At 39.3% G+C, this 16,907-nt stretch overlaps 2 protein-coding genes across 14 annotated transcripts in view; one reads left to right on the forward strand and one right to left on the reverse strand.

The window, feature by feature from the left end:
- The window catches only part of PALS2 (protein associated with LIN7 2, MAGUK p55 family member), a 240,270-nt gene that overhangs the window by 171,119 nt on the left and 52,244 nt on the right, over window positions 1–16,907 (forward strand). The gene's annotated exons all lie outside the window — the stretch shown is intronic.
- The window catches only part of OSBPL3 (oxysterol binding protein like 3), a 115,415-nt gene that overhangs the window by 72,951 nt on the left and 25,557 nt on the right, over window positions 1–16,907 (reverse strand). For 11 of the 13 annotated variants that reach the window (XM_087915301.1, XM_087915299.1, XM_087915300.1 and 8 more), the window contains one exon: window positions 10,314–10,439. The exons of 1 other annotated variant lie outside the window; for it this stretch is intronic. In XM_087915301.1, coding sequence (XP_087771427.1) covers window positions 10,314–10,406 — 93 coding nt within the window. In that variant the 5' untranslated portion in view covers window positions 10,407–10,439. The remainder of the gene's footprint in view (window positions 1–10,313; window positions 10,440–16,907) is intronic. One more of the 13 variants, XM_087915295.1, reaches the window with a different exon arrangement.

Here is a 16,907-nt window from a genome sequence, read left to right on the forward strand (position 1 = left end):
CTCCACCGGTTCTATCTCCTGGTCACCACCGATCAAAGACAATTATATCTTTGCCTTCCAAAATGGTTCTTGGCATCAAGCTGATTGCCCCTCAGGGGGCATATGGACTCCATGTAATCCCATGTATATTCTGTTTTCAGCGGGAGGGAAAAGGCTGACTACACGGTGGGAGGCGGGTCTTACCTGGGGAATCCGGATCTATGCTGATGGGTACGACTATGGCAATACCTTTACTATAAAACTCATCATTGAGCGGCCCATTATCCAAGTAGGTCCCAATAGAAACATATCCCTGGTAGAATATCGTCCAGGCCATACAGTTCCCCAACCTTTGCTACGGTTAATAAACTCTAGTTACCTCCTCCTCAATGCCAGCAACCCTGCAATTACCAATGATTGTTGGCTGTGTCTTAAGATTCATTAGATAAATTAAAAGAGCGGTTGGAAATACGCAAAAAGGAAAGGGAAGCAGGTAAGACTTGGTATCATCATATTTCTCCCCATGGCTCACAACACTTCTTTCCTCAATTGCTGGACCATTAATATTGCTCCTATTGCTGTGTGCCATGGGCCCTTGTGTATTTGGGAAAATAATGCAATTCCTCAAAAAACGACTGGCCATTATTGATACTGAGATTACCAACATAAACATGCTTGTAAGAATAAGGTCCGAGATCAACACTCCAGCAGAAAAAAGGTCTCTACTGGCATTCACTTCGGACTCGGAGGAGAACGAAGATGAATACCCAGAAAGGAGACGGCCCTCGCATTCTAATATGCCGGCAGGACTTGGACTCGGAAGAGGACAAGATCCTGCAGCATAAAGAACAGAGTGGCCTCAAAATAATAAAAACAGAGGAGATGTTGCAATATCATGACACATCAGTAGGAAGTCACGTACTCAGAAAACCCAATACACATATAGGGCGACACTATAGGAACAGCAACGTGTAAAACCTGAGTTGGCCATAGCATAAGGATTAGCCATATATGGCAACATTCCCTATTCCTGTCTAACCTCATGTGTAACCTAACCCCCCACTTGCTACACAATAAAAGAGAGGTGCGTAGTACTATCTGTGCTTCCTCTCACCAAAAGAAACCTTTGTGTCGCTGTCATCTTTGCCATCAAGAGGAGCCCGCCCAGACAGTCTGCCTGGGTGCAGGTCGTCAGCTGATTCATCCTGGCACTGGGACCCGCAACGCATCACAAAGTGTTCATTTAGTGACCATTCAAAATTACAATTGCACTTAAAAATGTGACTTATGACTGATTTTCACATTTACAACCATTGCAAGCATCTACATAACAATTCAGGTGCTTGACAATTGACTCATATTTATGACATCATATTTATGTCCTGGGTTCATGTGATCACATTGTGCAACCTTCTGACAAGCAAAGTCAATGGGGAAGCCAGGTTCATTTAACAACCATGATAGTAACTTAACAACTGCAGTCATAAGAAAGGTTGAAAAATGGTGCAAAACTCACTTAACTACTGTCTTACTAGCAACAGAAATTTTGGCTCAGTTGTGGTCGTAAGTCGAGGCCTACCTGTAATGTCATCCAAAGATCAACATATCTTTAACTCATTTTGGTAATTTTTCCACTTAACAAATGTATTTATGAAGTATAATAAATTGGCCACCATTGCCCTAGTCAAGCCCAAGGATTCCAATACAGTTGTATAGAAAGCAGTAGGATTTATTGGAAGAGCAGTATCAATTTTTTGTGTGGGATTATTAAGGAATGATCAATACCTTTTTACTCTTTGTACCTTTGTAATACTGATTTGAAGGTGTTGATTAAAAGTTACTACTTGGAAAGAACTGTTGTTTCATCAACATGCAAATGCTTTCTTATAAAGACCTTATAAAGGTTTGCTGATTTGAACTATTGTTAGCTATGTTTTTTCCTAATAAGCTGAATAAGCAGAATAGAAAAGGAAGTATTATTATTTTTCATCTGTAAATAATTTTAAATGGAGCATTCATTTATTTTATTTATTAATTGAATTTTTATACTGCCCATCTCACTTAAGTGACTTTGGAAAGTTTGCAACTGAGCATTTACAACAAATGCTATTTCTCTAATAATTGGGGTTCATAAAATCATAGCAAAAGATGATTCCATTTGTCTACAGAACATATGTGCTTCCAGATTCTTCCAACAGCAGTTCCTGAGGGTTGAAAAGCAGTTCCTGAGGGGTTTCCCCCCGCACCTCTTCATGATCTGGCAATAAACCCCCCAGAAGCACTAGATTTGCCTCCTTTGAAAACAGTCTGTTAGGCAAATAGATTTGTAATCCACCAAATCTTTTCTTATTCTTTTATTTGTTTCAAAGAATGTGTCCTAGAGACCTTGAAAATATATGAGCAAGTCTGACTTTCAAATGTATATGTGGGTGTCTGTGAGAGAGAGAGAGAGAAAGAGAGACAGATAGACAGACAAATAAATCGACTCAGTGAGACATGACATGAAAGCAAAATCTCATCTTAATACTGATTTTTTTCTTATTACTGAAGTAGCCTATGAAACACATGAACATTATAATCAAGCTCATCTAAGATCTTAGAATGTTAATTTTCAACTGTGTTGTGAATACAAAAAGAAAGGATGACTATAAGTGAAGCGGGTACTCTGATTAGCAGTTGATATCATGAGAAATAATACATTAATCTACGTTCTTGAAAAAGGGAGGTAAGTCAATGAATTTTTATACAGGTCTAGGGCAGTGGTGGGATTCAAATTTTTTTACTACCGGTTCTGTGGGCATGGCTTGATGGACATGGCAGGGGAAGGATACTGTAAAATCTCCAGTCAGAGGTGGTATTTTCTGCTTCTCCAAACTACTCAAAATTTCTGCTACCGGTTCTCTAGAACTGGTCAGAACCTGCTGAATACCACCTCTGGTCTAGGGAGAACTTCCAGTCACTGATCACTGTGGTGTAGGGTAAATGGAACCTGTTGATGTTTAACTGTGAAGAGGAACCAATGTTAGACAGATAGTAGTGAAGGACATATTTTGAGGTGACGCAGTATGAAGGAACCGGAAGGGAGGAGTTAAGAAAAATAAAGCAGTTTCTGTGCAGAGAACTCACGTGTTAGAAGTATTATTACAAAATACGACATGGTGTCAGAAGTTCTGTAACATAGTAACTGAACAACGAGGTCTACCCAAAAGAGGAAAATGAGCGGCAGTAGGGATGAGCAGAATGAGGAAGGAGTTAGCAGAATGGCTAGCACACCCAGGGCTACTTTTAACATCCAATCACCAGAGCCCTTTGATTTTTCCAAACCAAATGAGTGGACAAAATGGATACGTCGATTCGAGAGATTTAGGCAAGCAAGCAATCTCGCAATAAGCTCTGAAGAAAATCAGGTGAACACTTTGATTTACTGTATGGGAGACAAAGCAGATGATGTTCTGCATGGCCTGAAACTCAGTGAAGTTGATCAGCATCTGTATACTAAAGTAAGAGATGGCTTTCAGTAATTCTCTGTAGTAAAAAAGAACATTGTGTATGAGCGTGCAAGATTTAATATGCGCAAACAAGAAGCAAATGAGACAGTTGATGCATTTGTCACAGCACTCTATGCATTAGCAGAACACTGTTAACTATGGTGCACCACATGATGAGCTCATCAGAGACAGGATTGTAGTAGGCTTGGTCGATACACGGCTATCAGAATGCATGCAAATGGTAAAAGACCTAGATCTGGATAAAGCTATTAATATGGCAAGACAATCAGAGGAGATTAAAAAACAGCAAACTACATTGAAAAGTGATGCTACTGCTGTAAACCTAAAGGATGTGAACTTTTTGGACAGACTGTTTAAAGGCAGGCATCAGAAAGAAAAGCAAAAATTCAGCAGAGCAAAGAATGATGGAGCAAAGCCTCAAAGCAGGCAGAACAAAAACACTAAAGAACCCCGGTCTCACAAATGCGGTGGCATGCTTCACCCTAGACAGGAATGTCCTGCTAAGGATACTAAATGCCATATATGTGGAAAAAAGGGTCACTATCAACGTGTATGTTTTACAAGCAAGGCTGTGCATGGCATTGAGGAAGAGGAGAGAAGTTTATTTCTCAGCTCTGTGACATCTCATGCTGATCCATGGACTGTGGAAATCAGAATGACGGATAAAGACATCACATTCAAGTTGGATACCGGAGCAGATGTCACTGTTGTTTCACAGAAGAATTTTGCCAACATTTTTCACAACACACAGGTGCTGGTGCTGCAAAAAGCCGAGAGACTTCTACTGGGTCCAGGGAGAATTCCACTGGAAGTGATGGGGTTTGGCAAACTACAGCTAAAGAAAGCAGCAAAACAAATTACAGAGAATATGTATGTGGTCAAAAACCTGAGTATACCTTTGCTGGGACTGCCAGCTATTGTAGCTCTTGGTCTGTTGGTTCGTGTGGACACTATTGACATGGAAAACCTGAAGTCAAGCTATCCTAAGTTATGCAGCGGCCTAGGGGAGGTTCGACAACCTTATTGTATTAAGCTCAAACCCGATGCTGTACCTTTCTCTTTGAAAACCCCAAGGAGTATTCCCCTACCATTGATGGGGAAAGTCAAAGATGAACTTCAACGCATGGAAAACTTGGGAGTAATCACTCGTGTGGAAGAGCCTATGGACTGGTGCGCAGGCATGGTAGTGGTGCCCAAGAAGGACAGCAAAAAGGTGCATTTGTGTGTGGACCTGACTGGCTTGAACACGTATGCGTGTCGTGAAAAATTCATTTTACCATCAGTAGAACAGAGTCTTGGAACACTGGCTGGTGCTAAAATGTTCAGAAAATTGGACGCCAACATGGGGTTTTGGCAGATACCCCTCACTGAGGATTCAGCAAAGTATACCACATTCATTACACCCTTCAGGCGATTCCACTTTAACCGTCTTCCATTTGGCATTGCCTCAGTGCTCGAACATTTCTAATGTATGATGGCAGAAGTTACACGGGGGCTGGAAGGTATAGTTTGCCACATTGATGATCTACTGATGTGGGGATGGGACCATGAAGAACATGACAATCGACTCCATGCAGTGCTAAAAAAACTGGAAAAGGAGGGAATCACTCTGAATGTGGATAAGTGTGAACTCTCCAGAAGTGAGGTGGTCATTTTGGGTCACATCATCTCTGATGCAGGGATATGACCTGACCCAAGGAAAACAGAGGCTATCAAAGCTATTAAGGAGCCCTCTAGTGCGAACGAACTGAGGAGTTTTCTTGGCACCAGCTGGGGATGTTCATCCCTCAGTTGGAAGAAAAAGACAAGCCACTTCGTGATCTCCTTTCTAAGAAAAACTGTTGGGTTTGGGATGTGGAACAGGTCAGGGCATTTTAAGACATTGAAAGATGCTTTGTCTTTCCTTCCAGTGCTGGCCATGTATGATCCAAACAAAGTAACGAAAGTGTCAGAGGATGCATCGTCATATGGCTTGGGCGCCGTTCTTCTTCAAGAGTGGGGAGATAAATGGAAGCCTGTGGCTTACACATCGCGTTCACTCACTCCAACTGAACAATGCTATGCACAGGTGGAAAAAGAAGGCCTGGCTCTAACCTGGGCATGTGAAAGATTTCGGGATTTCCACCTAGGAAAGCATTTCTGCCTGGAGACTGACCACAAACCACTTGTCAGTTTGTTTGGAGACCAAGTACTAGATCTTCTACCCTTGAGAATTCAGTGATTCAGGATGAGGCTCATGTGTTACTCTTACTACATTGTGCATGTGCCCGGAAAGTCACTTTGGAAAGCAGACACACTGTCACATTCACCTATGGACTTTCACATGTCCAAAGCAGAACTGGAGCTGATGGAAAGCACTAACATATATGTGGACTGTGTAGTAGACACCTTGCCTGTTAGCCACACATATATGGAAATCATAAAAAAGCAGTTGCATGCTGATAGTATTTGCTCTCGAGTCATGAAATTATGTGCAGATGGATAGCCAGTGCATGCAAAACAGGAACCTGCACTGAGAGGATACTGGCCAGAACGAGCTACACTCACTGTACAAGATGGATTACTACTGAAAGACACTAGGCTTGTCATCCCATCCACCCTAAGGAATGAGGTGTTGGAGAGGCTGCATGAAGGACACCAAGGGGTGGTGAAATGCAAAGAACATGCTTGTCAGTCTGTGTGGTTGCCAGGACTCAGTCAGCAGGTCAGTGAAATGGTGCTCAAATGCAGGACATGTATTCAAGAGCATCAGAATCCTAAAGAGCCACTCATGACATCTGAGTGCCCTGAAAGACCATGGCAAAAGTTAGGGACTGGCATGTTTGTCGTTGGAAGGAAAACATACTTAGTTGTGATAGCCTATTTCTCTAGATATGTCAAGATCTAGAGCACTGCTATCAAATACTAAGTCAACTGATGTCATTGTCCATCTGAAGTCAATCTTTGCCTGGCATGGGATTCCAGAGGAGTTGATGTCAGACAATGGACCACAGTTTTCTGGCCAAGATTTCTCTCATTTTGCATCCACATATGGGTTCAAACATGTTACCAGCAGTCCAAAGTTTCCACAAAGTAATGGAGAAACTGAACGTGCAGTTCAGACAGTGAAAAGTCTCTTGAAAAAGGCTAGCGACCCTTATCTGGCCCAGCTTGCCTACAGAGCTACCCCTCTCCAGAGTGGATTCAGTCCAGCTAAGCTGCCTAAGGAGCGACGTCTTTGTACCACTGTGCTGATTCTTCCCTCTCAGCTAGACCCAGCATTGCCAGATGTTGACCATTTTTCTCATAAAGAGAGAGAGAAGAGGAAATTGAATACTGAATACTACAACAGGAGACATCATGCAAAACCTCTTAGTGATTTGGTATCAGGAGAGCATGTATGGGTCACTGATACAAAAGGATCTGGAACTGTGCTGCAGAATCACATGAGTCCAAGCTCATATCTGGTGGATGTACCTAAAGGTGTGGTGAGACACAATCGTCAGTTTACACACACATGCAAGTGAAGGAGGAGCGGTGGAGCAGCAGGAGTTGCCAGAGACAAACAGTGAACATGTTTCTACATCACCTGGGAAAATACTTAAAAACTTCCTAGTGTGATAGCTACTCCAAGGACAAGGTCTTGGAGAGCTATAGTTAAACCAGAGAGACTGAATCTCTGAACTGAGAAAGTGAAAAAGAGTTAATGTTGATGTGTAGTTCAATAAGAAATCTGAGATGCAGAACAGTTTAAACATAGTTAGGTGTATTGGATTAGTAAATAGTTATATGATAACATTTTCTTCCCTACAGGATTTAGATAGGAACAGACCTTCAACAAAAGAGGCAGAATAATCCTCTTAAGGTCTGGTGAGATAAAGGTAGTCTACCCTTTGTTCTCTAGAAAAGGGAGATGTGGTGTAGGGTAAATGGAACCTGTTGATGTTTAACTGTGAAGAGGAACCAATGTTAGACAGAGAGTAGTGAGGGACATATTTTGAGGTGACACAGTATAAAAGAACTGGAAGGGAGGAGTTAAGAAAATAAAGCAGTTTGTGTGCAGAGAACTCACATGTTAGGAATATTATTACAAAATACAACAGATTGCATCTAATGTTCTTTATAATTTTGTTTATTAATTCAAGTATATATTTTCCTATTGAAATAAATATTCAGATCAGTTGTTCCTTTATAAAAACACTCTCCAATATTGTTACTGAAAAGGAAGGAGGAAAATAAATATCAGAATGAACTTCCAATAAAAAAATGAGTGGCAATATTATCCCTGAGATCTATTGTTCGGAACGGGCTGAAAATGGGGTGGGGGTGGGGTGACAGGCACAGAGGCCAAAAATGGGTTGTGCAGAGGCTGAAAATGGCATGCAGAGGCTGAAAATGGAGCGTGCGGAGGCAATAGGCTACAGCAATTCCTGCAGCCTGAAACAGCTGATTGTTGGGAGGCCAGTCCAACCAACCCTCAGATGCTTGTGCTAATCAGGCTGTCGTGAAGCTGACCAGGCTGTTGGCTGTTTGCTGCAAGGAGGCAAATTGCTGGGAGATAGAGGCGGTGGGCGGGGCTTCAGCAATATTTGCTGTATAAGACATTTCCACCCACTTTTTGGGAGGGAATGCATCCTACTTTCCATACTTAAAGTTAATAGTTATAGTTATTCTTTTAATAATAAACCCATTTCTTCTCATGCTGAGCCTAATTTTTCAAACTGGTTTGCCTAAGGACCTTTATACACTGCTTAAAAAAATAAAGGGAACACTTAAACAACACAATGTAACTCCAAGTCAATCACACTTCTGTGAAATCAAACTGTCCACTTAGGTAGCAACACTGATTGACAATCAATTTCACATGCTGTTGTGCAAATGGAATAGACAACAGGTGGAAAGCATAGGCAGTTAGCAAGACATCCCCAATAAAGGAGCGGTTCTGCAGGTGGTGACCAGAGACCACTTCTCAGTTCCTATGCTTTCTGGCTGATGGTTTGGTCACTTTTGAATGCTGGCAGTGCTTTCACTTTAGTGGTAGCATGGGATAGAGTCTACAACCCATGCAAGTGGCTCAGGTAGTGTAGCTCATCCAGGATGACACATCAATGCGAGCTGTGGCAAGAAGGTTTGCTGTGTCTGTCAGCATAGTGTCCAGAGGATGGAGCATGGAGGCGCTACCAGGAGACAGGCCAGTACATCAGGAGATGTGGAGAAAGCCGTAGGAGGGCAACAACCCAGCATCAGGACCGCTACCTCCGCCTCGTGCAAGGAGGGACAGGAGGAGCACTGCCAGAACCCTGCAAAATGACCTCCAGCGGGCCACAAATGTGCACGTGGCTGCTCAAATGGTCAGAAACAGACTCCACGAGGGTGGTATAAGGGCCCAACATCCACAGGTGGGGGTTGTGCTTCCAGCCCAACACCGTGCAGGGCGTTTGACATTTGCCAGAGCATACCAAGATTGGCAAATTTGCCACTGATGCCCTGTGCTCTTCACAGATGAAAGCAGGTTCACAATGAGCACATGTGACAGACGTGACAGGGTCTGGAGATGCTGTGGAGAACGTTCTACTGCCTGCAACATCCTCCAGCATGATCTGTTTTGGCAGTGGGTCAGTAATGGTGTGGGGTGGCATTTCTTTAGGGGGCCACACAGCCCTCCATGTGCTCCCCAGAGGTAGCCTGACTGCCATTAGGTACCGAGATATGGTCTCTTGTGAGACCATATGCTGGTGCGGTTGGCCCTGGGTTCCTCCTAATGCAAGACAATGCCAGACTTCATGTGGCTGGAGTGCGTCAGCAGTTCCTGCAAGACGAAGGCATTGATGCTATGGACTGGCCCGCCCGTTCCCCAGACCTGAATCCAATTGAGCACGTCTGGGACATCATGTCTCGCTCCATTCACCAACGCCACGTTGTACCACAGACTGTCAAGTAGTGGGGGATGCTTTAGTCCAGGTGTAGGAGGAGATCCCTCAGGAGACCATCTGCCACCTTATCAGGAGATGCCCAGGTGTTGTAGGGAGGTCATACAGGCACGTGGAGGCTACACACACTACTGAGCCTCATTTTGACTTGTTTTAAGGACATTACATCAAAGTTGGATCAGCCTATAGTGTTTTTTTCCACTTTAATTTTGAGTGTAACTCCAAATCCAGACCTCCATGGGTTGCTAAATTTGATTTCCATTGATAATTTTTGTGTGATTTTGTTGTCAGCACATTCAACTATGTAATGAACGAAGTATTTAATAAGAATATTTCATTCATTCAGATCTAGGATGTCTTATTTTTGTGTTCCCCTTTTTTTTTTGAGCAGTGTACATATAATCATGTATACATGAGCCCATTTTTTGTTAAAAAAATTTTTTTTTAAGTGTGGCAGTATTTTTGTTTCAGATAAATAAATTCTCCAGCAAATGCCTGCTAAGAATGAAATATCAACACTGTGATTTACAAGAGAATGATAGCTATGCCAAATGCATAGCTATTTAAGTCTTAGATTTGTTATATGATGCCATGTTAACACTGTCCAAAATTCATGATGGAATTATTGATATTACATACAAAATTCATGATGGAGTTATTGATATTACGTGCTCAATACATCAGATTGGTTCTCTGAAATAATCATGTGGCCAGGACTTAATATACTATATATCAGGGATCTGCAACCTTGGCAACTTTAAGACTTGTGGGACTTCAATTCCCAGCTTTGCTGGCTGATGAATTCTGGGAATTGAAGTCCACAAGTCTTAAAGTTGCCAAGGTTATTTCATGTTCTTCACAAATCTTCACAAATCTAGAAGGTTATAAACGAAGATTAACATAACTTTGCATTTACCTGTCGACTTCCTTGTTTAGAAGAACAGCTGCTAGTACTTCTTGAAGGTGACAAGGCATTCTGAGACACTCCCAGATTCTTTTCTTCAGTCATGGTTGTAGAACAAAATTCCTCTGAATCGAACTGCTTACAACAGCATCAGAAGGATGGGAAGAAATAGAAGAGAAAAAGCAGAGTCATTTCTTTCCCACATAACATTCCAATGGCATTCTTAGCACTCAGTGAAAATTCCTAAGAAAGGAAGGGAAACCCATTATATACATGTCACTTGGTAGTCATACAAATACAAGGCAAGAACTGTTTTTCCAATGAAAAACCCTCAATTGTTTTTCATGAAATTGCAAGTTAATCTGGGATACAATATAGGTAAGTCCTCAATTTACAATAATTGAGCCCAAAATTTCTGTTGCTAAGTGAGTTTCAAAGTGAATTTTGCCCCATTTTATGATTTTTCTAGCCAGAGTTGTTAAGTAAATCACCAATGTTGTTAAGTTAGTAACACAGTTGTTAAGTGAATCTGGCCTCCCCACTTACTTTTATTGTTAGGTCACAAAAGGTGATCACATGAGCTTGGGACGTAGCAAGTATCATAAGTATGAGTCAATTGCCAAATGTCCAAATTTTGATCATGTGACCATGGAGATGCTGCAATAGTCATAAATGTTAAAAACAACCACAAGCCACTTTTTCAGTGCTGTAACTTATAATGATCACTAAATGAACTTTTTAAGATGAGGATTACCTGTAATAATAACCCTTAAATGTTGAGAAATAATTACAAAATAGATTTGAAGAAGCTGTAAAACTATATTTCAATGAAAAATTTTATGTTGTCATAATTTTATTTCTTTATTTGAAGACATAAAAAGAAAAACTGTGGGAACCAGAACATATAATTATCAGGGAGATGATTCTTCCTAACATTACAAGTAGCCTTCCTGAAGATATTCCTCTTCAGATGGTTTTATTAATAATCACTCTTGTTTTCTATGAATGTTCTGTGGTCTATCTAATTAGATGAAATCAAGACAAGTCAGGTTTTGTGATTACAAGGACAATTAAGGTCAAACTATCAATAGCAATAAGCCTAGGTCCTTTATCCATTCTTTTTTTGTTTTCTCTCTCTCTCATTTTTTCTAATCTATCATCACCTTATTAAATTATATGAGCTTCTGTTTGCTGAACATTGTCTCACGTCAGTTTTTATTCTTCCACAAAACTGATAGGTTCTTCTTGGAGTTTCTCCACAATTCAAAGCATCTATTTTCTTTTTCTCACATTTTTTTTATGATATTGTACTGTTACAGTTATATATTGACATTGAAAATATATTTGCTATCATGATTACCTTCTTTTCTAATACTGATCTCTTTATTTTTCTACTGCCATCCCTACCCTATGCCAAAGCTTAAGAAAGCAAATCTACTACCACTTTCATTTCTTTGCCGCCATTTATACTTTTATTCAGTATGGAGACTGAAATTACTTTTGTCTTAACATTTAACATTCACCTGAATTTTCTCTTTCCATTCTTACTTTCATAATCAGATATTCTAAGTTGTAATTACTTTCAGCTAACAGAATATTACCTGTTTGTTCCTCCAATTATGATTTCATTTGTCACCTCTTCCTATTCTGCCAGCCTTATACTGGTTGCCAATTATAGTGACAATATGGTAATCGTCCATCCATCTCTGGCTTTTCTGCAACTTGCACGTTCATTTGGCTTTTATTCCTTAATATATGTAGATATTCTTTTTTGTAACAGTTTAATGAAAAACTTACAGAAGGAATCAGTACAATAATTTAATAATTTGTATAATTTTTTCATGTCTTTTGTTTGATATATACTGTATACCAATCCTTTCCTATCTTTGGGTCATGTAGTCTTATTCGAAAAACTTATAGTTATTAACACTTTGTTTCTTCTTGTGCAACTTTTTCATTAAAATGCTAATTAACCATTTATGCATTTACATTTATTGAATCTTAAATCTATGGAATAACATGAGAGCATTAAAGTGTCATAGTGAATGGTGAAAAATTCATTCAGATAAACTTCATACAGATATGTGTGCATAAACGCATGTGCACATATGCACACATACATATACAGTCATAAAATATCAGATCTGTTGCCTTATAAGATTGAATGTTTCAGTTTACATTTACTATTGAGTTTGGTAGGAAAACAGTAATAGAAGTCAAGTATTGCAGTCTATATCTAAAACAGAAACTTTGCTAGCAGACCCCTCTGAGAAATTATGTGAACTATAATAGCATAACCATGGAAACAGGTTCTTGTTATTGTATAAAGACAGTATTTAAAAAAGAAATACATTTCACAACTCAAGCAGGAAAGAAAGAGTTTTGATAATGTACTATATCACACACACACACACACAAACACACACACACACACACACACACACACACACACACACATATTTCTTAAGTTTTCAGCCAGCTGCCTACAATTTGGCAGTTCAAATCCCACCAGTCTCAAGGTTGACTCAGCTTTCCATCCTTCTGAGGTGGGTAAAATGAGAACCCAGATTGTTGGGGGCAAAATGCTGACTCTGTAAACCGCTTAGAGCGGGCTGTAAAGCACAATGAAGCGGTATGTAAGTCTAAGTGCTATTGCTATATCAAAAGGAATCTAAGGTACAGTGGGAATTTCCAAATAGATGTTTTGAAACATTTTAGATTCTGAGCCTATCAGTCTAATTTGTTTGAGGGAACAGAATAAAAGCTGTTATTTTACTATTTTGTTTGCTGTGATTTATTGGATACGTTTTATATTTTAGTTTACTATTAGCTTGGTCTAGGATGCTCAGTTGCTCAATTGGAACTATGGCTGAGTCTGTCTGTGTGTTGGCAGCTTAAGAAGTTTCCATTACGCTTCTGATTGCTAGTTTCTGTCTGTCTTCCCTACATAATGGCTGTTATAGTCCTTACACTGAATATTATAGATGCGGAGTGTACATCAGTATTTAGATTAAACTGAATCTAAAAAGAGAAAAAAAGAGTGCCAGTTTGGGTAATGGTTCACGTATCAAGCTAGAAACTGGGAGACTGGGAGTTCTAGTCCTACCTTTGATATGAAGCCAGATGGGTGACTTTGGGCCAGTCACTTTCTCTTAGACTTAAGAAGGCAGCAATGGCAAACCACTTACAAAATACCTTGCCAGAAAGGCGCAGAGACATGTCCAGGCAAGATCCAAAAAACAAACAAGATTGAGCCACAGGAATAAAAAAAAAAAATACTAGGCAATTCCTGGAAATTTGACATTTAGGCAAATCAGACATAATAGACACACAGCGGTAAACCATATTTGCACACCCTTCAAAAGTGACAATAAAAAAGATAAGAAAGAAATGGAAAGGACCAGAACATGTACTTTCCATCAGCCAACATGGAGATAAACAAATATTAACATTAGACAAATAATAGAGCAGAAAACAAAACCCTAATCAAGAAAGTAACATGCAGAAAAGCACACCTGCACCAGAGTTTCCAAACCAGGTTACTGTATATAACAGGGGGCAAACTAGTGGTAAGAATATTTTTTTTTACTATCGGTTCTGTGGGCGTGGCTTGGTGGGCATGGCAGGGGAAGGATACTGTAAAATCTCTAGTCAGAGATGATATTTGCCGATTCTCCGAACGACTCAAAATTTCCGCTATTGGTTCTCCCAAACTGGTCAGAACCTGCTGAATATCACTTCTGGAGCAAACCCTACATCCACCAGCATGGATGATATTACCTATCAGGTAGTGAAATGTCTGCAAACAAACAAGTAAGTAAGTAAGTCAGAGAGCACCAAAGAGTGCACAATATAATCCTTTGCTATATATATTCTCTTCTACTGGAGTGGGAGTGTGAGAGTGTAATTCGTCAATAATTTCAAGGAGACACTATAGTATTCTGGAATCTCTTTGCCGTCACAGAAACAGAATCTGATTTCTACAATCTGTTACACTATTTTTTACATAGCAACGAGGTGATTTTACTCCCAATTCCACATTCCACATTCCACATTCATCCTCTTGGAATGCAATATTAGAAAAAGTGAGCAGCAGAGTTGCTATGGAGCATTTATACATTTTTGCTGTTGCTTAGCACTTTCTATGGTTCTTTATAAATTATGGCTCATCTCTAACCTAGTAGTTATCCATTTTATTTTTAGAATATACAAAACAGTGCCTATAAATACTACCTACTTTATCATTCAAGCAATTCTTCCCTAACCACTACCAAAAAGAAAAAGAAAACAAGTTCATTTTCTATTATTGTCTGTGCATGTATTTTAAGTCCTTAGCACAAAATTTTTCACTATACTGAAACAATAGATTTCTGGTGTGATCCACATGACAACCACAAAACTATTTTGTTCAAAGATTTTGACTTAAGATCCAATCAGGAAAATGTAACAAAAAAAATCCGTGACTTCCCCCCTATTTAAAGCAAGAGAAATTGAACTGAATAAAGTACAAAGGATAAGGGATTTTTCAAATCATGTAAATCTTTAAGATTTCACATTAGTCCTAATCCAGGATCAATTCAACATCCTATTTTCATAGTAAATTTAGTGAGAGGCAGCATTATAACACTTTATGATTGGAAGAATGGAGTCTAGTTCTTACATCATTCAAGATTATTTGAATGTAATTTTTTTTAACCACATTTTAGCTTCTTGGATTCGTCTTTTGTATTAATTTACATTTAGCATCATTTTTGAAGGCTTTTGAAAGTTGTTTAGAAATTATGGCTAGTTCTGAATAGCTCTGATTACTAACAAGAACTGAGAAATCTAAAACATTATAACTGTATTACAATTGCACTGTATCTCATTTAGCTCCTTGGCACAATTCTAAGTGCTCTTCTTTATTTTTCAAGCTGTTTATTACTCTGTTTATTACTCTACTCTGGTCTACATTCTCCTTTATATGTATCTGCCATACAAGAGAGACAACTTAGGAACAGGACTTTATCAACAGTGGTGGAATCTGAAGTTTAGAATGCCACCCTAGTCAGTTTCATTCTTTAGCAAGGAAAGACTGCTTCAAATAATTCAATATAAAATTTATGTATTAAAATTTTTAAATTATGTAAGAATTTAAAGTTCTGGAAGTGAAGTAACGCCTATTGCCAGTTTACCAACCATGATCTATGAGAGTATTTGTCAAAAGTGCTGCGAGATAACAACCTCCCCCAGAAACCTACCACTTTCTAAACTCATTAAAAGCAGTATATTTTTCAAAGTGAAATTAAATTGAATTGAATACCTCAATAATTGAATATCTCAATTACTGCATATTTATTATTAAAGCTTGAATGCTCTCTTGACTGAGAGAGGAGAGACATGGAGATTTTCCTCACAAGACCAGGTATTCACACCAGTGTTCATCAGAATAATGAGTCTCTGCTGTACTTAGGTTATCTGCATAGACCTTTAATCAAGTATGTTTCCTCAAAATGTATCAATAGCTGTCTCTCATCTGTTGCATTAAAAACTTGCTTTGAAAAATATATTTTGTACCCTTTACTGCTCATGAATAAAGCAACCAGCTCTTTCTTTTATTCAGTAGTTACGGTTAGTTGTATTGCTGCAGCCTATGAATAATTTATAGCCTGCTGTCCTTTCTCTTTAGTCTGAAAGGGATGAAAACTCAGGTAGCATTACTTCTCAAAAATAATTAGATTTGGGAAATCCCTACATGGACAAGATGATAGACTGATTTGTTTACAAATCAATTAATCTTGTTATTCTCAGCAAGTTGCATACATGGGCAAGAGAAGCAATGCAATGATTCTGAACAGAGTCATGGAATCATAAATATAGGAAAGGTAAGCTATTTGTGGGTGAGGCAAATAAGAACAAGAGTAGGATAAGGGGTTAAGTACTGCTTCTGTTGAGGAAGCTGCTTTATATAATTTTTTTTTAAAAAAGCAAACGTAGTATTGAAACAAACCAGCAATGTTTGGAATCGTACCCCCTCTCCCCTAGTTGTGCACAGGCTTGCAAGGAGAGGAGAAAGGGCAATACATTCTCAATGAATCTATGGACAAGCAGCATAAAAGAGTCTCCCTCTCTCTCTCCCCTCCCTCCCTCTCTCTAGAGGGTTTTTGGAAGAATAAGATCCCTACACTTATACCACAAAACCAGAAGAAGAGATATATTATCCCTAAATAGGAAGCTTGGGGAATGCCCTCAATTTCTAATTACCCATATTTCCCTATTTATTTCTTAACTACAAAATTACATTTGACAGGTTTGGAAAGAGACAATGCCTTAAGCTATGATTCAGTATTAATGTAGCGACTTGATTATTGTTATGGCTCTGAAGTTAAACCTGTAAGGATAAGCTGTGGCATCCATGAAAGTGATGTTTTTATATATGTAGACATAAGTCTTGTTGTATCTTACCTAACTGAGATATGGATCACATGATTGCAGCTCTTCCCTTTCAGTTTCAATTTTTTCCCTTCTATAGTACTACAGATTAAGAGTAATATTGTAGATGGGATCAGTGATACTCACTCTATTGTCCCCGGGGGCAATGTCACCACAGAGGGTTTATGAAGGCTT

This window comes from Pseudonaja textilis, chromosome Z, assembly GCF_049901715.1.
Source record: "Pseudonaja textilis isolate UNSWEBS1 chromosome Z, rPseTex1.2, whole genome shotgun sequence".
NCBI lineage: Eukaryota > Metazoa > Chordata > Lepidosauria > Squamata > Elapidae > Pseudonaja > Pseudonaja textilis.